Genomic DNA, 22741 nt, shown 5'->3' with positions numbered 1-22741 from the left:
AATCGGAGGCCCCTGGCTATGAGCTTCTCACTGTACTCCCTGTATTGTCTCATTCAGGGGCTTTCTTGCGGAGCCTTGAGAACGGAAGGAATCACAGAGAACGAATCATAGAGAACGCCAATTTAGTTGATGAATGAACTCCCAGCTCCAAAGGCAATAAGGGCTGGATGCACTGGCGTTGCTGTCAGATTTTTTGGAAGGCTTTTGCAAGGTCATTCAAAATATGTATAAAAAAATACTTTGGCATTAAAAAGAAATTTCCCTGAAGTTTCTTTTAAGTCTGTCTATCCTCAAAAGAGGATATTCATCTGTATCTCACCAGCTCCCCTCCTGGCCCTGGATGGGCTGGACAGGGGAGGGTGGGGGCCAATTCTTCAGACCACCTAGAACTGCCGACCCTAACGGGCTAGCACAAGGCACACGACCCCAGGCTGAAAAGCTCTCCCCCGTAAGCAGACCACTTTTCTAATTACACGAACAGATCCTTTCTTGTTTTGAGTTGGGTCTGGAAAGCAGGCAGACATTGCTGAAAAACTCCAAAATGCCCTGCTCCGCTGCCTCCAGGCTCCTGATCTAAGCATTCCTACGGGCCATTTCTCCCCTTAATAGCAGGATTCTATTTACCAGCCTTGGCAATTCTCAAAAGCTTCCAGGAAAAAATGCACGTTGTCAATTAACTTCATTAAGGAGGAAGACCCTTTTCCAAGAAGGGCCTGGAAGGGGGGGGGGGGCAGGGGTATTACCACCTTCTCTAGAATAGCGGAGACCCTGCATTCCCACCCTGGCCTGCCCTCCAAGCTCCAGAACCGCTGCCTCAAGCCTCGCAGGAGAAGCAGGTGAAATGCTGGCAGGGGGCTGCACCATGGGCACAGAGTAGACACAGGGCCCTCCCTGGGGACTCACTTGTCCCTCCACCTCCCAATCTTTCCCCCACACTTTGATGTGAGCCAAAATCCAACTGGGGTCAAGGGTAGCGGAGTGAGGAGAGAGAGAACATGAAAAGGTACAGTACCTGGTTTCCCATTCTGATCGGGGGCCTGGGGCCGCCTGCATATCGTGGTGACATAAAAGGCTGTAATTACAGGGAATTAGTTCAATGACAGCCTGTGCTCTTGCACAGTGACAAACACAAATGCACTCCACTCCACAAAGTCCAGTTTTGTTACCAACTAGTGATATTTTAAACTCTCTTTCTCCCAGTAGCCTCTTCCCTCCGGGCAAAACTTCCTTTGGGCAGAGGGAACAACAGATGCCGCAACACATGGGACTCTGCACCTCTTCCCGGAGATCAACTTTGGGTGACGGGGCAGCAGTTGAGACTTTGCACAGGATGTGGAAGAGCAGTGACATCAATGTGGGGCAAAGGAGGGAAACGTCTGCTCTCAGGAGGGCAAATCAAAGAATCAGAAAAGGGCCCTATACAGACAATGCCCAGGGTGTGCAGACAAAGCTGGACATGTGCTCACGCGCACACATACGCGTGCACACACACACACACACACAGAAACCACTGATGAAGGGAGTGGGGAAGGGAGCAAGGATTGGAGGGGGGAATACAATGAAAACGGGAAGGGGACAGCGGGCTCCCTAGCTTAATGCAGGGAATGGGCAGGAAAGCTTTCTCAGCAGCAAGAGTGCACAAAGAAAAGGCTAGAGATGCAGCTTCAGTTACAAATGAATGGTTAACCAAACTCAAAAAACCAAACCAAAAGTGAGAGAGGAAAAAACAAAAACGCAAAGGCCGCTGACAAGGTCACAGAAATGTTTTTTCTTTTCTCTTGGTTTTATATCCAAGCTGGGTGTGATATCCAAGGAACGAAGACTCTCCTTAGAAATATGTATTTTTTTTCAAAAACACTTCATTTGTCAATCAAGACTTGAAGGCAATGGAGAGAGCACGTTTTGATTTTTGTTTTTCCTCTGCTGGCTCTGTCCTTCTGGTGCCCCGTGCCCCCCGGCGGGCGGGCAAGCCAAGTGCGTTACCTGACTGTGGGGTCCCATCATGCTGCTGGGATTGTGGGGTGGAGGCTGTGCGTGCGGCGAGGGCTGTGACCCCGGAGGACCCTGTGAGGCCAGACAGTAGAGGCAGGTTATAGATCACAGCACATGGAGAAGCGCGGAAGCTTAAAAGAACAAAAATTAAACCAAAACAAAGGGCGGGTGGCGGGCGTGCGGGCGGCGGGCTCTGGTTGGCGGGGAGGTGTGAGCTGCTGCCTAGGTCGCCGGCTCATCGGCAGAAAACAGCGAGCGGGAGGGAGAGAAGCTGATAAACACCTTCATGGGGATTTACAGGAATGAAAAATCAAATCAAGCTCCTTTGTCAAAGCACGCAGGAGCGGGGGACTGGCCACCGGCTAGTGAGGGAGCGGAGTTTGCCATGTTAAATACGTTGGTTGAGATGGGCTCAGAGAGCACAGTGACGCGTAGAAACTGACCCAGTCTGCAAGACATGGAAGAGGCCCTGCCTTCGAGGAGCTCCCAGTCTGGGGGCACAGAGACAGGTCACAGGTACCTAGAGACCAGTCTACTGATGGATGAACGAGAACAGGCAGGAGGAGTGGAGCAGGGTGGTGCCAGAGACTGAACAAATGGGGAAATGAGAGGAAGAAACGGTTACTGAGCGCCCTCTCAGTGCGTTAATTAATTCACCTCCACTTGAAAATGGCCCGAGAGGTGAGGTTTCTCATTCCTATTTTTACCAATGAGGAAACTGAGTAGCAAGGGACGAGGGGACTTGGCCACAGCCACACAATGGTAAATGGTGGAGCCAGGAAGAGAAGCATGATGGGTCCAAGGCCCGCCTCAACCCGTGTAGCCCAGAGCTGGAGCGGGTGTGTGCAGGGGAGTGGGGGATGGGGCTGCAGACCCCTGACTGCTGGGTGCGTGGTGCAGGCGGTTGTGCTTTCTGCTCCAGTCAGTGGTGAACCACCCATGGTTCCTAGCTGACTCCTGAAGCCCTGGGCAATGCTGACCTCAACTCCCCCCAGAAGAAACAGGCAGATGAATTCACTTAAACCAAGGTGCTGGTCAAACTGGGGGTTGCAACCCATTAGTGGGTGGTGGACTCATGTTAGTGGGTTGCAACCATTGTTTTTTAAAAACCTGGAACAGAACAACAACAAAAGAAAATAGAATAGAAAATATCGGAGAGTTTTGTGTGTTTTAAGGCAAATATTTTTAATTAACCTCTATTTCGTGTGTAAAAATACGTGTCTGTGTTGACTGGGTCACAATGTCAAATGTATTTCCTACTGCAGGTCATAGTTACAGCATCTTCCTGCCCACGTGGGAAGCTGGACACTGGTGCTGGTGATGAGTACGACCTAATTCACTCTTCATCACCCATGACCGTGTCGTTTACCCTTGGAAGTTGCCTTTGAGAAATATTCGAAACATGCATGGGAAATGGGTGTGGTTACATTAAAAAAGAGAGGGAGAGAGAATCTTTGAGAGAGCAGGTAGGGTTTTCTTAGTCTTCTCCCTCAGAGCCGGGCTGCTCAGCCTCCCGCCTGCTCAGGAAGCACAGCCCAGAGCTGGGGAGGGGGCAGGAGAATGGGCTAGAACTGGCGGGTGAGGAGACCCAGAGAAGCGTTGAGCAGAGAAAGACGGAGGGGCCCTTACAGGAACCTGGAGGCGCCATGAAGGACAGGCCTGGAGTTTCATGGGCAAGCGAGGGGCTGCTCACTTCCGGAAAGCTCCGAGGAGCAGATGTTCCCCTACCTGCCACGCTACTAATTTCAACAAGTGTGTGTCTTTCTAGCGGCTGCCAGCAACGGCATGGTTTGTTACCATGAGCAATTTTCTTAATTAACAGACATTAATTAGCCATTTAGCAATTTTGCAAGCATTTGTTTAGCGGCTTTCCTAAACATGAATACCACTGTGATAATGGCACTGATTAGAGGGTCCCCTAATTAACAGTACAGGGAAGGAAAATTGAAATCACATAAATTAAAAAGGGAGGGGAAGTTAATGAAGGCGGGACATACTTGCACCTGCAAGTCTTTTGTACCATGAAACTTGGGTGCAATGTAAACAAAATAAGATAATTCGAAGCCAAACCCCAAAAAAGGAAAAAGGAAAAGAATGGAGGAGGGTTCAAGGGTGAGGTCCAGTTGCCAAGAGCGGGCAAAAGGTCTTCCGTGGGTTCCTCAGCTTCGGGCAAGAAGAGAGCACCTCCTACCTCCTAATCCTTCATCGCCCTCCCTGGGACATCCAATGCTTCCTCAGGAAGTGCAGTGTAGGTTTGGGCAGGTCCCTCACACCTGTGCAACGCTAGCCAGGGGAGGTTAGTAGTGGCTGGCTCCATGAGTAATGATTGAAAACATAAATAAAGCACCCAAAAGTATCTGACACCAAGAGGGGGCCTCAATCGACAACAGTCCTCACTGAGGGCCAATGCTCCAAGTCAACAGGGCTCTGGCGCCGTTCCCAGCTGTCTCTTGGGCCCCCCGAGGTTCAGAGGGCAGGGCTGGTGCATGTGTTTCACCTCTGCATCTCCCTCAGAGGCTCCCCGTCGGCCTTGGTCCCTCAATGAGTGGATGTGGCACAAATCTGCCTCAATGCAGCTGCCTCCCTGTCTTGCCTCATCAAGACAAACGTCTGATGAGTAGTAAGGACCAGGAGCATACCAGTCCATGAGACCCCAGCCCTGGCAACTTTTCTGGGCTGTGGGGAGTGGGCTGTTCAAGTCTGGGGAGGGAACAGCAGCTCAGAAGTCTCCCCTTGGACTTGGAGCTGGGATTCAAAATACTGAAGGGAACCCTGGTCCTGACCAGCTGGTTACCCAGAGAGAAAATCTCACCACAATCGCCACACAGGGGAAGATCAAGTTTAGCATTCACCTCCCCAGGGCACATACCAGTCAGTGGCTGCTCTCCTACCCGCAGTCAGGTGCTGACTGGGCTCTGCTTCTGCACCTCCCACCATGGCCCCCAGTACTTTCCCATGGAGCCAGAAGCCTACCAGTTCCCCACGGGGTTACCCACATCCATCCAAAGCTCTGTCCTCTGTGTCTCTGCCATGTCCACTCAGCCTAGAGTTCTCCATCACACCTGTGTCTGCACTCTATCCCAAGACTGTACACAACAGCAGAGGAACAGACCCTGCGTGCTCGGCACCTTCTCAGGAGCAGACAACAGGGCCCCATGTTGGAGGAAGCTGCCACAAAACAGTGGTCTTCTCTCCAGCCTGCCTTCTCGACAAGAGACTGACAGGAAGGTTTGGAAGAAACAGACTTTATAGTCTTTTAATTTGTTACCCACTCGAGCAAAAGGCTACGGAAGAGGCAGACCAAAAAAAAAAAAAAAAAAAAAAAAAGATCTTGTTTGAAGATTTTGGTCTTTGTTGGGATTTGCATCCCTGAACTCTTAAGAGATTGGCAGGCAGGTGGAGGGGAGTGAGGTGGAAGGTGAGCGAAGGGGGGGGTCTTAATGCTGATAACACTGAGGAGTTTTCCCACTCAGGACAACTCCCCATGGGGCCTTCCTGGCTTCCACTTGCTGAAAGCTTTTGAGGAACCCAAAATACCGTTTTCCCGAAAATAAGACCAAGCTGGACAATCAGCTCTAATGCGTCTTTTGGAGCAAAAATTAACATAAAACCCGGTATTATGCCATATTATATTACATTACATTACATTATATTATATTATACCTGGTCTTATAGTAAAATATTATATAAGACTGGGTCTCATATCATAGTAAAACAAGACAGAGTCTTATATTAATTTTTGTTCCAAAAGATGCATTAGAGCTGATTGTCCGGCTCGGTCTTATTTTGGGGAAACATGGTAGGCATATCTGGAAGCCTGCTTGGCCAGGACAAGCCTCTGGGTCTGTCCAGCTCCATTGAGACCATCTCCCTTACAGACCTGGGAGGCTTCTTTCCCGATGCAGCCTAATTAATGCTCCCAGCATGCCACAGGGGAGATGGAGATGGGCAGACATTTGAGGTGCACAGAATTGGGTTAGACTAGGTTTGGGGGTCCTTACTAAAAGCTTAGGAAGAAGCACAGCTGCCTGTCAGTCATCTGTTTGTTGGGTAGTCATGACAGATCCTGCCATCCTGTCTTCCAACGTCTTTCATTTACAGGGGAGAAAAGAGATGTGATGTCCAAGGGCACAGAGACCTAGTTCCTAGCTGAACCGTATCTCCTCACAGTTGTCTTCATGACTTTACATTCCCATCCATTTTTGATCATGAAATAGGGTTTGGAAAGAAGTGGATTCCAACGCTGACCGCCACTGACCACACTTCTGTTCTCTCATTAGTGAAATGGGGACAATTACAGTAGTAACAACGGAGCCACACATCCCACGTAGTGCATTAGTTCCTGTAATCCTTGGCTCCCTACATTAAGGGTTCTCAATTGCTCCATTTTATAGCCAAGGAACTGAAGCTCAGAAAGGTGAAGCCACTCGCCCAGGATTGCATGGCTTGTAAGTGGTGGAGCCAGGCCTCCAAGACTGATTCTAGAGCCCAGGGAGGTCATACTTGGTCCACCATTCCACAAGCCCACAAGCAGAGCACGAGGAGCAGAGAGAAACTGGGGTGCCTTGACTGGTCAGAACTCTTTCCAATGTAACGCACTCTCCCCGAGGTGATGGCAAGGAGACCTATGGGGGGGGGGGGGGAAGAATCCAATTCGGGAAAATCTCTCTACTGAATCTGGGAAAAGGAAGCAGGAAACATACCCACTTCCTGTCTGGGCCTTCGCTCTGCCCCAGACCCTGTTAATAGATTTGTCATTCTGTCTCAGACATTCCCAAGATTTCTGACCGGAGACACATAATTCCCACACTTCCTTCTTATTCTTTTTCATGTAATTTCAGCATTGGATAGTGTTACGTCTAGCACTAGCCAGGGGAGGCTCTGCGAAGGGTGTGACTGAGGCAACTGCTGAGCCTCACACTAAGTTTAGTGGAAGAGTCTCTGCCAGCACTGATGAGGCAGGGAACAGAGCGTTCCCACGGCACATCGAGCCCCCTGCGGAAAAGCATTTCAGAACCGTCAGCCGGACCCGCCTATGCCTCCAGTCAAGTCTCTGTATTTCACCTGAAGCCGTCCTCGCAAGATGGGCTTGCAGCATGATGGGGAAGGCGTCGCGAGTCCACAGACCTGGCATCCAACCCCAACTCCTCCAGAACATGCTGTGAATCCAGTTTCCTCATAAGGAAAATGGGGGACTTTCTACAAATATTGCAGGAAGGTGGTACAGCTGACAGCGATAGGTACACAGAAGGTCCCCCGTCTTCCATGGCCCCTTGCCTCACGCTCCAGTAGCCACTCACTGCCCATTTACAGGGAAAGTAGGAACTGGACTTGCTCTTCAGCGTAAGTTCTCCTCCTTTCTTGTTGAAAGCCCATACATCCTCCTCCATGAAGCCTGTCCTGCTACCCATTCAGGTTGCTTTCCAAACATGGGGTGTCCTTTTAGGACATTCTGCCTTATCTGTGGGTACCTCATGGGCTCCTCAAGGGCAGTGAAGCTTGGCCAGCAGGTGGACTCTATAGCCAAGGTCAACATGCCCTAGGTGGGCACATCTAACAGCTTTGGATTCGAGGAATCAGGAAAAAAAAGTTACTACCAACAGGATAAAAAAAAAAAGTGTTGTGTTTTTTTTTGAAGGAGAAAAGGAATAAATGCTATGTGCTAACTTTCATATTTGTAAAACTCACTTCTCCGTCACCAAATGCCACGCCACACTCCCCAAAGCTGCTTTCACCTGCCTAGAAATCATGGACTCAGAGAGAAATAGAAATGAGATCTAATTCCAGGCTTTTGGGTGCAGAGGTGAGCCTGGGGGAGAGCATGAACGAGGATAGGCGGTGGCCAGTGGTGAGAGCATTGGTCTCAAAATCTAAACCACAAAGGTGGGAGTCCTGCTTTCTATGAGGTGTGATAAAAAATTACAGTGAATGTTTAAATTTTAAAAATTTATTACAGTAAAAGGCATATTACCATTAATCCCCCTCAAAATATTCCCCCTCATTTCCAACACACTATCCCTTTGTTCTTGCCACTTTCTGAAAGCAGTTCTGGAAGTCCTCTTTCATGAGTGTCTTTAGTTGCACTGTTGTTGCTGCCTTGATGTCCTGAATTGATTCAAAACGTTTACCTTTCATGGTCATTTTGACTTTGGGGAAGAGCCAGATGTCACACGGTGCCAGATCCGGTGAATAAGGTGGATGAGGATACACCGTAATGTTTTTATCTGACAGAAATTGCCGCACCAGAAACGATGTGTGATATGGAGACTTTCTACTGTGATCAAACAATATGGTGAGTGCTGCTGCCGAGTGCCATCCAACGGAAAGGCAGGGATCTTTAATACGGGAAGCGGCGCATCGAACTTTAGTAACAGTGTGTGACAAGTTTCAACTTGTTGGGTGCAGTCAGTCAGGTGTGAGCTACGGTTGAGAGAAGGTGTGTTTTAAAGTGGGCTGTAAATCATCCTCCATCATGACAATGCTCCATGTCACACATCGCTTCTGGTACAGCAATTTCTGTCAAAAACATGTGGTGTGTCCTCATCCACCTTCTTCACCAGATCTGGCACTGTGAGACTTCTGGCTCTTCCCCAAAGTCAAAATGATTCAGGACATCGAGGCAGCCACGACAGTGCAAATACAGACACTCACAAAAGAGGACTTCCAGAACTGCTTCAGAAAGTGGCAAGAATGATGGGATAAGTGTTTAAAGTGAGAGGGGTATTTTGAGGGGAATTAATGGTAATATGTCTTTTACTATAATAAATTTATTTAAACATTCACTGTATTGTTTGATCACACCTTGTAAGCCTGGGCCTTGGGCTGCTCATCTATACGGTGGACAAGGAGTCCAGGTGACATTTTTCCCACAGGAAAGCTGTGAGAGAACTTTGTGAACTGCCCAACGCTACCCAAACAGAATTCAGCCTCCTTGCCATCTAGGCCAAATTTCCCTTTTGTCTTGCTGAAAGCCTTTGGGGAAAGAGGACTTGAAAGTTTCACGGCGCTATAAGACAAAACCACTCCGTATGTCCCTGGCTCTCCCCACTCCTGAGGACACTGGCCACTGGTCTGGCAAGGCTGAAGAGGCGGGTTTTATCAACTGGCAGTGGGAGATGGAAGACTTGCATTACTGGTGGCCCCTATAATCTGCCTGTTGGGCGTGTCACTTAATTGAGTGAATATAAAATTACATTAATTATAGACATGGTAAAAGGCATGCGACAGACAATCCAATTTGCTCCTTGGACACGAATGCTGACGGAAAGTGCTGTAAACCCATTCTGGGGAGAGGGCCAAGGTGTGCCTGTGTGCTGCTGACACCCCAAATCCGTCAACAGGGCCTGCCTCCACCCACATCTTCCCTAGAGCAGGAAGCTGACCACCTGGTGGGATGAGGGAGGGCAAGCTTTAAACTCCCCCTCCCTTTAACATGCAGTTCATGGGAGGAAAAGTTATTTCCTCATTTCCACCCATGGGAACGACTCAGCAGTGGCTTGGATAGTTGCCTTCCTATCCTGCTTCTATCTGTCCCCTCGGGGGACAAGGCTTCTTTGTGTGTCTGTATGTGGGGCGTATAGGCCGGAGTTGGAACTGAGATTACCAACTCGAGGGCGGAGGGAGCCTGAGCCATCTTCATGCCCACCTAATGCAAGCCTGGCACACGCACAGCAGGTTCCCAGGGGTGGGGCTGGGCCACACCCAACTGGGGAACAACTGCCAAGGGCTTGAGCCCCGCCCCCAGAGAGCTCGCAGTCAGGGGGCTCTTGACTGCCTAGATGAGCCCACAACAATCGTGACCCTCCATGGGCACTAGACAAGTGGAATGGGTTTTGTTTGCCAGGGAGACATTTGACAAGTGGTCCATCTTCCTGGGACAGTGGGGAAGTCACCAGTTAGAGGGAGCAGAACTATACACATCTCCCCTTTGGGGTCACTCTGTGCGACATCAGGAACCTCACAGCCACTGAGGTTCACTCTGAGCAAAGATCAGCAAGACTCACTGATTTCCAACTGAGCAAAGGCCCCAGCAGACTCCTCTGCCTGCACCTCTCTGAGGACATGGGACAGTGCTGGGCAGCCAGTGAGGGCCCGAGGGCCACACGCTTGTGAGTCTAGCTTCCCAGGGTGGGCCACCAAGACCCTGCAGGAGGCACTCAGGGAGTGTTTTGCTCAAGAGTCATGAGGCACGCTAGCCCCACGGAGACAGAGACGCAGAATCAGCAGGTGATGGTTTCCCAAACAAAAGGAGGAAACATGGCAAATGAAAGTACAGGCGGCGTCCAAGACCTAACTTGGAGTTCTTCCACACACTGCTCCTTGCTTCTTGCCCCAGCCCTGTGCACAGAGGGGAAGACTGAGCCCTAGAACGTGGGGGTCCAGGCTCGGTCCCCTGGAACGCACACTGCATATGCAGAGCGGAGGCTGGGGGCAGCTGTAGCACAAGGACCCCAAGAGCAGGGCCACCACGTTGCGCTAGAGTGGGAGCTGGCCAACTATGGCTCAGGGCCACATCTGGCCTGCCATCTGTTTTTGTAAATAAAGTTTTATTGGAACACAACCACACTCATTCATGTACCGTCCATGGCTGGTTTCATGATACAATGGCAAACCTGGGCAATTGTGACAGAGACCAGATGCCCACAAAGCCTAAAATATGTACTGTTTGGCCCTTCACAGAAAAAGGTTGCCGACCCTTGAACTAGGTAATGGTTTTCAAGACTGAAGAGGGAAAACATTAAAGTCTTTTTAAGTTCTCAAGGAAAAACAAAACTACATCTATTTTCTGATTGTTAACCTCACATCTCTCTCATAAGATAAATGAGGCAAAAATTAACGCTATTTTATAAACGAAAAGACTGAAGTCCACTGACATTACATTATTTATCAAAGCCAAGATTTATCCCATTGAGGACAAACAGAATGAGCGCCGACCAGGGGTCAGCAAACCGGAGTTATGGTTCTCCTACCATGTCATGTGGCCAATCTCTGAGCCTGGTTTTCTTGGCCATTGATCTTGGGAAAAAATGATGCTTCATCATTAGAACACAAAAACCAGCACTGACGTCCAGCCGGCCAGTCCCAGAACGTCTCCTTGCTGACCATCTCCCCAATTTCATTCTTTCCACAGTGTTGGGGAACAAGCTCTTCCCTCACTCGCCAGCACAAAACATTCTGGGGGCTTAATTCTAGTCCTGAGATCTCATGGCTGGTTCATACTGTTTGACCCTCTCCTACGCCGTGATTTCACAGAGGAATTCTCCAGGGCCATCTCAGCAAAGGGGTGCATGTGCACCATGTGCTGGAGACACACAAATAAGCAGTACTCTGGCCCTCCCCCGAAGGGTCCCCGGCTAGTTGGAGACACCAGGGAATTATTACTACAGCAGCCCTCCAACAGGGGCAGGTGTCAGGGGCTCTAGGGAGCGAGGGGGCAGTGATTTACAGAACAATCACATATGGACAGGATGAAGAGGCGTCCTCTTGGTAGAGAAGAAATGGAAGGGACTTCTGGGCTGAGAGATTGGCATCTATATGGCAGAGGTAGGGGTGGGCATGGTGCTGGAGGGCCTTACACACAAGATGGTGACTCCGGGGCTGGGACCTCCAGGCCAAGGAGCAAAGGCATTCAACTTCGGGAGCTTGTACAATGAATGGCGATCAGATCTAGACTTCTTGGGAATCACATATCCATTCTGTTCCTTTCCAAAGATCTTTCCTTGCCCTCTCTCAAGTTAGAAACCAAGACTTATGGTCACTGGAAAACACTAAGTTCATAGCCGTCTGGTGTGTTAATTCCTCTCTCTTGCTGAAAACATATGGAGTGAGGACACCTGTTAGATTCCTGTCTGTGTGCAGCTTCCTTCCATCCAACCTGCGCCCCACTGCACCTCCAAACAGCCAGCCATCTTCAATGTTAGCAAAGGAGCTGGGAATCAAAGGGCCAGGTAAGGGGTTCCAATACACAGACAGTTCCAGCCACATGCGTTTCTGGCCAGGATTCAAATAGCATATCTCTTCCCCCCCTCTGCTCACTGAAGCAGAGACCTGCTGTGCAGGTGAGGAGGTAGAGATGGACCCAGGGTCCAGAACCATGCCACTCCCTCGGAACACATGCAGAAGACTCCTACCTTGCCAAGAGAACCAAGTCGTCTTCCCCCAGAAAAGACCGCCTTTTGCTCTGAAAATGGGTAGTCCTGCTCCTGCCCGCCAGCCCCCGCAGCACCTCTTGCCAGAGCTCAGCCTCTACTGTCAATCACGACAGCACAGTGAAGGTGAGGCATATACTAAAAAGGCAATACCTCATCCACCCAGAGAATTCCTGCTCTACTTTACGCTCTCCAGACACAGGCACACACAGCCTTCCTGCCTGTCCCTTCATGCTCCGACAGACAATTCCAAAAAGTAAAGATTCATCACATCCAGTTAGGAGGCAGGGATGCAGGGCTCTGGGAGCCACAAGGGCAGAATGCCGGAATTCAACCCTGATCGTCTCCTGAGCAGAAGAGGGCTGTGGAGGGAACAGGGAAGTTGGCCAAGATTTTCCCCTTTAGTTTTGTGGCTCCGGGTAACTGGGTGGATACTCATGCGTTTTCCTCCCTGCGAAGCTCAGGGAATGGCCCAAGATCTCGTTTTCCTTTCTCAGCTAAAGAGAAGCAACAGGATGGGGCGACGAAAAGAACCAGGACTCTGGACAGAAATCAGTTTCAGAAGCCTGCCCATGGTCACCTGGACAGCAGGCCACGAAACCTGGCCCTCCACAGAAGAAGCACAAGGCACTCACACCCCGTGCAGTGGGTGCTGTTGGAAGAGCCCCAGATGCATGGGCCAGGAGCAGAGCCTGTCATCCCCTCTGAACCGCCCTGACCTCAGCTGTAAAGAGGGCCGTCCTGCCTCCTCGCACAGAGCTACAGGACTGAGACACTGAGAGCACTGGCCCTCACCAAACGGAGGCTGCTGACACATCAAGCTAGGCCTCGGGATCTTCCCCGCCTCATGCAATCCTTCAGGAACCACCTCTTTCTTTGACTGAGCCTTCCTACTACCCAATTCCCAGAGAGCTATCCCCTTATTTAGCAACACGTAACACGTCCCAACCCGAGACAGTCTTAGCTGGAATCACGGCCCTTACTGAGAGACCCTCATGGTCCCACAGGGGTTGTCTGGCCCTCCAAGTGGCCCCTTATTTCTTCTACCCTCAATGCTTCTGATACCCCCGAGGCCAGGGGACAGAAGAAGCCTCTTCTGCTTACCACTGCAGCTCCCGTGTCTACTCCTTCCAATGCTGTTGACTTTTACAGAAGGAAAACCTGAGGCCCAGACAGGTAAAACCACGGCCTCAGCACAGACTGCAAGTCTCCAAACTCTTAGCCCTCTTCCACAACTCCAGAGTACATTTCTTGGGATCAGGTACTATAATTAACCTGAGAAGAGGCATTCAATCAGATCCACACTTTGGGCATATCTTTTTTGACCTTGGGGCAAGACTTTGTCAAGGTCTTCTTGAATAAAACTGACCTGAGATTGAAGAGCCTTCGAGAAGGGGAGGGAGAATTCTGCAGCCCACAGAAGAGGCCATGCAGACGCGCTGGAGGGGCAGAGGAGCTTGTCAGGGAAAGGTCGAGGAGAGTTATTTTAGGCAGAAACAGGACACACACCCAGAACCCACACTGTGGGTCCCCTGCTGAATCCCCAACTCTTAGAACAGCACCTCACAGTTAGCACTCAGTGACATGCAAGAATGCCTGACCCCCAGCGAAGCACCCTGGCCCCGGGCCCAGCCCAGACTCCCCAAAGGGCAGTTTCCCTTCAGGGTGGTGTGACCTTATTCAGGGGGTCTATGCTGATCCACATAATGCAAGGCGTGTTATTACAGGATTCCTTTGGAATTTTCTTCCTCAAACCTCTTCTGCTACAAGGGCTGAGGAATTTGACCTTTTTTTAAAAGGAGAAAAACCTCAGCATGATTTGCAGAGAATAAAGGTAGAGGCAGAAGCAGAGGAGGGTCTACCCCCTTAGCCAACTATGAAGAGACAAAACAAAAACACAGGGAGCTCCCCACACCCCTCCCCGATAAAAGGCAGGAGAATCTGTGGGGGATCAGGCGTGGCCACAGTGCAGGGAATGCTGACAACCCACAGCAGAGCAGCTCTCAGGCACAGGGGACAAATTCAATTCTAAGAGAAACCAAAGTAAAAACCCAGGTCTAAAGGGGAAAAGGATAAACCAGCCCAAGCTCTTAATAAACGAGAGGTGAAGGCAGCGGCTGACACCTATCCTTGAGTATCAGATCCATAAAAGTCAGAGATCCGGAGACAGCTTATAGCTCAGGAGAAGAGGCCCAGAGACAGGGGCTGGCTGCTGGGGTCTCCGGGGCGCAAGAAGCAGCAGCAAGAACACAGCCCAGGCCTCCAAGGTCCAAGGGTCTTTGTAAAGATGCTCCCTTCATCTCACCTAAAAGGGAGAAGAAAGAGGGGAGGGGAGTTCTTGCAGAGAGGGGCAGACAGAGGCAGGTGGCCAGGAGCTGGCTGCAGCTCCCACTGGGCTCCTTGGAGTGGGGCTGGCTCTGCGTTAGGGGGCAGCCGAGGCCCGTGGAGCTGCTGGGTGCTTTGTTACCGAGCAAATCTCCCAGGCCCTGACTGCTGATGCATGGCTAACAGGGCGGCAGACATTGATTTATGTTCAACTTTCCATTTCATCAGTGAGAGTTACGACGCGACATGTGGAGTTCACGTTTTTTTAGGAGGTGGGGAGAGGTGGCTCGAGTGTACAGACACAAACATGCCTATACGCGTGCACACAGGCACACACGCCAGTCAAGGCCGCAACTTTTTTTTTTTCCTTTTTAGGAGGGAGGGTGAGGGGGCCGAGGAAGCCTGGCACGTCAGGAGTAACCTTTTGTCCACTGTTGCTAGGAGCCCAGTGCCGGTCATCTGGACACTTGGGCAGACATTAGGCACCAAGCTGGCTGCCGGGCGGGGCAGGAGCACAGCTTGACCTTTGTGGAGGTGGTGTTGGCAAGAAAGAAAGGATTTTTTTCCCAGTCTCCTGTCCTGGCCTTTCCACATCAGCCAGGCAATTGTTGGGGGAGATCCAGTGGCGGGAGGACAGGACCAGCCAAGACCACAGTGCTTCAGCGTGGCCAGGGGTTTATAAAGCCCTTTGGAGCACCCCTCACTGGACAGATGAGTAAACTAAGGCCCACAACAGGAGGATGGCTCCCTAAGGACACACAGCAGTTTGGCAGCAGGGCTTGACTCACACCACGGTGCCTAACTCCCAGGGCAGGGGTCTTCAGGCTTAAAGCCAACAGCTGGCTTCCTCACAGTAACCAGAGGAGGGGGCTGCCACCACCATGGGGCCTAGTCAGCTTGGAACAGGTGGGGGCTGGGGATGAACAGCAGTTGGGGTGCCCCTTCCTCTCTAATCCTTCTCAGCAGGGCTGACCCTGCCTTCTGTCAGTCTGGAGGCAGACAGCAGAGCAAGGGTGGTGAAGGGGGGTGCTTCAGTCCCCAATCACCCCTGACACAGCACCTCTGTCTATCCCTCACAGATACAGGCCAGCCCATCTACCAGACGCCCTCTGCCCTTAGGAAAGCAGACAGGGCAAAGGGCTGGAGTCAGAGAGTGGGGCCCAGAAAGGGAGGGGACTTGCTCCCCAACATACAGGGGGTTCCCCAAGAAGCTCTGGATTCCACAGTGCTGTCCAGGCCTATCTTCCCTGAGTAACTCCTGCCAATTTGAACATCGCTTTCCTCACCCGTACGACAAGAATGCTATTAGTTCTCAGGCCCGCCTTACAGAGTCAAACGAAATCACAGAAGGGGGATGCCTTTTCTAATTTCCTCCAGCAACTCTAAGAGGGGGTCAAGACAGTTCCACTTTAGGGCCAGAGAGCACTGGCTGGGGCTGCAGGGAAAGCTAGGCTGGGCGGCCACAGGACCACATAGGGGTCCAACATGCAGCTTAAACAGCCTCTCACCACCACAGCCCCTACCTCGCAATGGTCCAATGCCAGCCAGAACCCGAGGTCTCCTCCTGGCTCTGCTTCCTACCCAGCTCCAACATCCAGTGAGGGGCCACCAGGCTCTGGCAGGGAAGCACCGGCCACCCAGTCACCACCCCAGCTCAGGCCCTGGCCACCTCCCAAAGAGACCACAGCCCACATTCCAAACCTTCCATTGGCCAGCCTGCTGCGAGCCCTTGCCTGGGACCATGTCACTCCCCTTCTTAGTAACCTTCCACAGCTCCCCTTTGTCTTCAAGTTGAAGTCTTTTGTGTGTCTAATTCATGGCTCACCTGGATCTGCCCCCGATCCCGCCCCCCCACCCAATCCCCACACACCTTGGCCCAGCCATCCAGGCCTCCTGCCATCCTAAACTTGCCCTTTCACATCCCTGTCCTGGCACCCTGCTCCCCCTCCCCCCACTGGCAAAGGCCTCCTGCCCAGGCCTCAGCTCAAATGTCAGCTCCTGGGGGGAGCTTTCCCAGACGTCCCCCAGGCCAGGCTGGCTGCTCCTTTTGCCTGCCTCATGGCACTCACCCCTCCAGGTAATCCCTCCCTGAGGTCAGTGGCTGCCTCCTTAGTCCGTAGTGCTCACTAGGGCCGGGAGACAGGGAGGTCACTGTGCCCTTAAAAGACCACGCTCGGCCCATGGGCTAAGGGATACTCAACCAGCCTGCCCAGGTCTCACATGGTTTAGGTTCCAGCCTCAGACTCACCATCTGTCAGATGGGGATCCGGGTTCCCAATCATCAAATCCCTCCAGTTGTAGGCTTTGAAAACCACAAAACAAGGTGGTTTAATTCTTCCCAAGCCTCTCAAGTCCCAGACATGCCCTGGTCAGCACAGAGGAGTCTTTCCTATTGCAATGGGTTTCTGGCAGGAGGAATGTCAGCTCACTCAGCGGCTGTTGTGCGCTTCCCGCCGGAGAGGGAGGCAGGAAACAGACAGTATTCGGCCCAGCTCTTGGGAACTGCCCAAGCGCTGCCACTGGCATGTTCTCATTTACTGGGCTTTGACCCTCCCTGGAAATGCAGCACCCCACCCCAAGGCTCTCTGCTGGGCATCTAGTCTCTGCTTGGTTACCACCAGTGCCAAGGAGCTCACTACTTCATTGTTCAATTGATGGGTGTTGAGTCTTCCCTACAAAGACTAAAATTGACCTCCCTCTTCTTTTCTCTCAAGGATCTAAGGGCTAAAGCCTCACAGAGGCAGGGCGCAGTATCTTCTACATGGCAGAACTTAGATATTTCCAGTCAGTCATCAGAGCCCTCCTGAGGCTGCTTCTCTCCCAAAGAAAATCCAGCTACTTCTGCAGGAGGTGAGGAGAGACGAGTTCCCTATGATCTCAACAGGAGATGTCCTAGGCAGAGTGTGCGTTTCTCTCCCTTCCATTTTCTGCATCATTTCTCTAGTTCCTGGGCTTGATGTATCACTTGCTCCTTCTCCTCGCCCCCTGTAACTGACCGGGAGGGTTTTCTGGGGGCAGACTTCGATCTCTTTCCATGGTGGATGGGCTTAGCTGGCCAGAATGAGGACTCACTGGAATAGGGGACATGTCAACTCCTATGCGCCCCATCACAGCAGAAAGTATCTGGGGATATTCAGAGAAGGATGGGCTGAGGTTTGGGCAAAGGGAGCTGGACCCCACCCCCAGAGCTGTTTTTCCAGAGAAGGCACAGTCTTCAGCCCTATGACCTCTGCTGAGTCTCTGCAACGCCAGCGTCCATCATCAATGTGTTCTGCACCCAAGCCCTTGCCTCCATGGAGCCGAAGGAGCTGTTGCAGAGTAACTGTTCTGGAACACAGACCTGGCAAGGCATTATCCAAGCCAGGTACTTGAGTGGCTTCCCACTGTCCCCTGAATAGAACCTGCACTCTCCAACAAGGTCCATCAACAACTGACGGCAACCTCTCCAGCTTTGTCTCCCACCTCATTCTAAATGCCACCCCAGCCAGGGCTGTGCTGCTTCCAGGAAGCCCTTCTTAATCTCCCATCTGGGCAGGCAGGTCTCTCACTTCCTGCTACAGGGCATGAGTTTATTTGCCAGTCTCTCTGGTAGGCCAGGTGCTCATGTGGGTTAATTCAGTTCTGGCCCAGAGCCAAGCCCTGTGCCTTCACATCAGAGGTGGCCAATGACTGTGACGAACCACAGTCGCACCTGCCTCTGGGCCTCTAGTCGTATCTATAAATGGGAAGCGTGGACTACATCTGGAAGGGCCCATACACAGGACACGTACTACCATTGACATGCCCATGTTCATGATACACCTGGCCAGTCAGTGTCTGTTAAGCCCGGACACAGCTTCAGAATCATTCTTAACACAGTGTTCTAAGAAGCCACCTCTAAGCAATTGCAGGTATTTGAATGGAAACACTGGCTACTTTCGAGAGAAGATGGCTAGGGATTTGCCTTCTCCCTTCATTATTTCCTTCCTTTTCTCTTGTTCTCTAGTCTGTCTTCTTCCTGTAGATAGTCAGACCTGTGTCTACCTTTGGGCTTTCTGACTGCTGTGGACGAACAGTAGGGTCAGGAACCAGGAAGCCTGAGTTCAGACGCCCATTATAGCCCTGGCTCGATAACGGTGGGCCCATCACCTGTCTGAGTCTCCCTTTCCCAATCAGCCAGGCCTCCTCTGCAGAAACACTGTGATAAAAACGAAAGTAAGTTGCGTGTCTAAAAACACTACATAACTGAAAACAATTATTGGAATTTAAAACAAAAACAAGAACAAAAACAGCCTGTACCCAATGCTCCCTTCTCCGTGACCCCTGCCCTCCTGCAATTCCCCAGTTCTGGACCTAGAAATCCTCATTGGACGGTGCTTGCCTTAGAACCACCTTAGGGCCAAGGAGCTGGGGACCCACCCAGACCAGGGGACTTGGCCAAAACCAAGCCGAGTTTGCCAGATGTGCAGCCAAACTTACTTAAGCTGCGTGAAAAAAAATGCCACTGCTTGATTATGTAAAATCCATCTGGATCCAAAGCAGAAAATCCAAGTTGGAAGGGCCTTCAGAAGCCATCTGGTCCACCAGCCTTCATCTACTGGTAAGGAAAGGGGGCCCAGAGGTGGGGAACAACTTGCCAAGGTCACTCAGCAAGTGAGTGAGCAGGTGGGGGACTAGAACAAGCGTCCTCAGGCTTTAATTTTCTGTCTCTGTTTCCCTCCCATTCCAGAATCCCATCTCAGACCCTCCAAGCCTGGTCAGAATTGCCAGATCTATACCTTTGGGGTTGGCTAGGCCCCACTCCTGGTAACATGAGCAAGACAAATAAACTCAGTTTAAACACTTCCCGGGGCCTTAGAGTATGCCAGGTGCTGGGGATGCCAAACTTAAGGCAGTCTTTTCACAAGGAACACACAGAATTAGAAAGCACTTGCTACGTTCTACCATGACCCACAATATTCTCCAAGAGTGAGAATGGTCAGGTCGGGTCCCAAACCACCCACCAGCCCTCAACCTGCTGCTACCAGACAAATACACCTCACCTCACAGGACCAGACAGGCACAGTCCAACTCGGAAACCCGAACACTGAGTGAGAAAGAGCAGACAGAACCTAACGCATGGATGGCCAGACCTTCTGACCCCAGGAGCAGCCTCATAGCTGGGCCGTCAGAGACCCGAGGAAGGGAGTCCCCTGTGTTGCTTCCTGAGGGGCCAGGATGGGGGGTAGACTGCTATTCCCTCCCACGCACCCTGAAGGCCCCCGCTGGCTTCTAACTTTAGTATCAACTGGGGGTGCAGTCCTGACCTGAAAACCAGGCTGGCCACTTGGGGACAGGGTCTGGCCAAAGCTGGATCAGCCACCCCAGCTGGCTCCTCAGTGCAAAGATCCCCCTGTTACAGAGCTGCCCGCCTAGGCCGCAGCCAAGCAGGGGGGAAAGTGCAATTGTTGGCAGCAGATAAAACCCTCGATACCATCTCTACTTCCCTTCTAATATCAGAGTGACCGCCTGCAAGATGAGCGAGGGGCAGGGCTGGCAATCAATAGCAAGTATTCCTGTTGTGAGCCGGCCTGTTCCGGAAATGGGCAGCCACTACCTCCTGCCAGAGAGATAGCCTTTCCCCTTCGCAGCGATCCAGCCCGAGCGGTTCAGCATCGCGGCCAGGAAGGACCCCATCCGCCTTCATCTGACTACTGGGGAAATGATGCTCCAGGGAGGACAGGGGGGCGATTTCAGCCCAAGTCTCCCAGGAAGCAGAGAGGCCAGGGCACACAGCTCTCTGCTCAATGACCCAGCCAGCTTTTGATGGTTCACCCTGACAGGAGATCAGAAAAGACCTCAAGTCAAGAGGGTCCAAGAGTCACCTCTGTGTGATGGTGACTGGTGGCGGCTAAATAAGGACAGAAATCGGTCTGGGCTTTCTGACCACACACCCCTGAACGTCACAGGGGAGGGCTCAAGAAGTATGTCTGGAATTAGGCCTTAACCATGGACAATTATACCAAAGCAGGAAGTTGGGAGCTGCCCACATATCAGGCAGACCTCGCCTTGCCCCAGACTCGGGCCAAAATAGAAGTTAATGGCCTATTTAAGAAAACACAGCTGGCTATTGTCCACCTCTTCCCAGCACAGTGGCTTGCACTGGGCACCAGAGAGCAGCAAGCAGCCTCAATGGAGACGCACACAGGTAGAGCCTGGTACCTCGATGCGCTCTGTGTGCCAGGCAGGAAAGCCCCACCTGCTCTGTATGGAGGGCATCCACGGCCCATCGGTGAGGACACAGGAGCCTGGGGAAGAAGTCCCAATCAGGTAGAACACCTGTGGGAAAGACCATCTGCTGGGTTACACAATGCCCATCTGCAGTGGCCAGATGGCAACTGCCTCTTGGCCTGGAGGACCCTCTCAGACAGTAGCCCCTTGGGTTTCAAGGGCAGAAGTCTACCTAGATTCTCTTTCCTGGGTCCATGGGTTTCCAAGGTTTTGAACATCTTACTCTCTCTTTGAAGTCTGGCCCCTGTTCCTGATGCCCGTGGCCTAAGCCCAAGCTGAGCCCTGGGCAATGCCTGGGTTGTTCCAACCTGGAGCCTACACACCAATTTCTGAGATTGCACCCATTTCCACCCCTGGGACAAGGCCCCAGTTTGGGCAGCATGTTAGGAACGCATACAGATACATGTGTGGCCATCCAATGCCTTGAACCGCCATTCCCATGTTCCTCTCACTCCCCTCACTGCCATGTTGGTGGGCCACCTACTGTTTCTGTTTTTAGGGAACTCCCATATGTCACTGATTCCCTTCCTGGCTGGTGAACAGCATGTCCTAACCCTCCTCTCCTGGGAGTTAACATCCACCGAAATGTGAAATCTTACAAAGTAGAAGTGTCCTCTAGGTCATCTCCCACCCTTAACATCGCTAAGAGGTGTTTGTCCCGTTTTTGCTCAGATAGCTCCAGTGCCAGGGAGCGCCCTGCCTCCTGCAGCCTGTGACCCACTGCTGCACGCACATGATGTAAAATTCTGGTTCTGCCAAGCTCAAGTCCCCTTGGACTCTGCCTCACCGGTCCCACTTTAGAATTCTTGGGCTTCACAGAGAAATCTCTGCCTTCTTTTCCATACAACTGCTCCTTCCATAGTCTTATCTGTAAGTGCTAACCTTTCAAAAGGTATGGGGAACTCAGATTCTCCAACCCAGCCACAGACAGGTCTGAAAGAATGGCATGTTACACTCAAGGGCTTCATCATAAAAGTTCCTTCCCGCGCTGCATGCTGACACCTCTCTAAGACGGCACTTCCCAGTCTCAATCTGGTCGGAATGAGCGCCCTGGGAGGGAACGGCAGAGGTGGAGGAGGCGGCACTGAGAGGGCAGAAGCCGCACCCAACACAGACAACACAGCAAGTGCCCCACAACCCAACAAGGTGTCTTTTTAAAAAGGCCAGGCTCTTGGCCCATGTGGGATCTGCTCCTGCATTTGGCGGAGCCGAGTGCGGCTACAGATGCTCGTGGGACGCCGTCTGTGATCACACTCGGAAAAAATCGAGTGGTTAACCAGAGGGATAGGATGCTGGGACCTGCCAGGATGGTGGGATTTTTGTTTTTTTAGATTACGCCTAAGGTTTGTAGTTTAGACAGGCAAAGTAAACAATGACAACAACAGCAGCAACACAACAGAAACAAAGAACAGTTTACTTGTTTTTTTAAAACAAAGCCTTTGTTAAAAGACAGCTCCACACAGACCTGAAGCAGCCTCCCCGACCAGGGGCAGCTATGGAGCGAAGTGGGTGTGAAGACAATAAACTCCAGTCCACGCAGGAGGTGTCTGCTCTCCATCCCTTTTCTCCCCTCCATGATTTTCGGAAGGGGTGGAGAAAAGGATGGGAAGGGAAGGGCTTGAACCAACACAAAGCAACAGTATTTAGACCATGGCAAACTGAGCTACTACTGACTTCTCTCTCTCTCTCTCTCTCCCTCCCTCACGCCTGCCCGAGCCTGGCCTGGAGTGAAAGGAGCATAGGACCCACTGGGGGCCCAGCACGTACCTGAAAGAAACCCGGCGGGATGGGGCCTCCGGGCATCCCATCGTTGGGGGGAATGTTGCCAAGCACGGGGCTCGGGGCGGCTGCTGCACTCTGTGGAGACAGGAAGGAGAGTTAGAGGCCGCACCCACAAACCCCCGGCCCCCACCTCTCATCCGCCCACATCCTCTGCAGACACTCCTCAAATACCACCTTCTCAGGTGTCACTTCCTGGGCAAGTGATGAGCTCGGAGGCTCCATTTTCCTCATCTCTAAAATGGGAG

The 22741-nt window shown here is 51.7% G+C and overlaps 1 protein-coding gene across 4 annotated transcripts in view; it reads right to left on the bottom strand.

Annotated features, from left to right (window-relative positions):
• Window positions 1-22741, bottom strand: part of SSBP3 (single stranded DNA binding protein 3) — a 155268-nt gene that overhangs the window by 22696 nt on the left and 109831 nt on the right. For 2 of the 4 annotated variants that reach the window (XM_081055733.1, XM_081055734.1), the window contains exons 5-7: window positions 22482-22571; window positions 1984-2064; window positions 1013-1072 (exon numbers count right to left, since the gene is read on the bottom strand). In XM_081055733.1, the coding sequence (XP_080911859.1) occupies window positions 1013-1072; window positions 1984-2064; window positions 22482-22571 (231 nt within the window). The remainder of the gene's footprint in view (window positions 1-1012; window positions 1073-1983; window positions 2065-22481; window positions 22572-22741) is intronic. The other 2 variants (XM_081055736.1, XM_081055735.1) reach the window with 1 other exon arrangement.

This window comes from Rhinolophus hipposideros (assembly GCF_964194185.1).
Source record: "Rhinolophus hipposideros genome assembly, chromosome: 8".
Taxonomy (NCBI): Eukaryota; Metazoa; Chordata; class Mammalia; order Chiroptera; family Rhinolophidae; genus Rhinolophus; species Rhinolophus hipposideros.
This window is presented reverse-complemented; position numbering and strand designations above follow the sequence as displayed.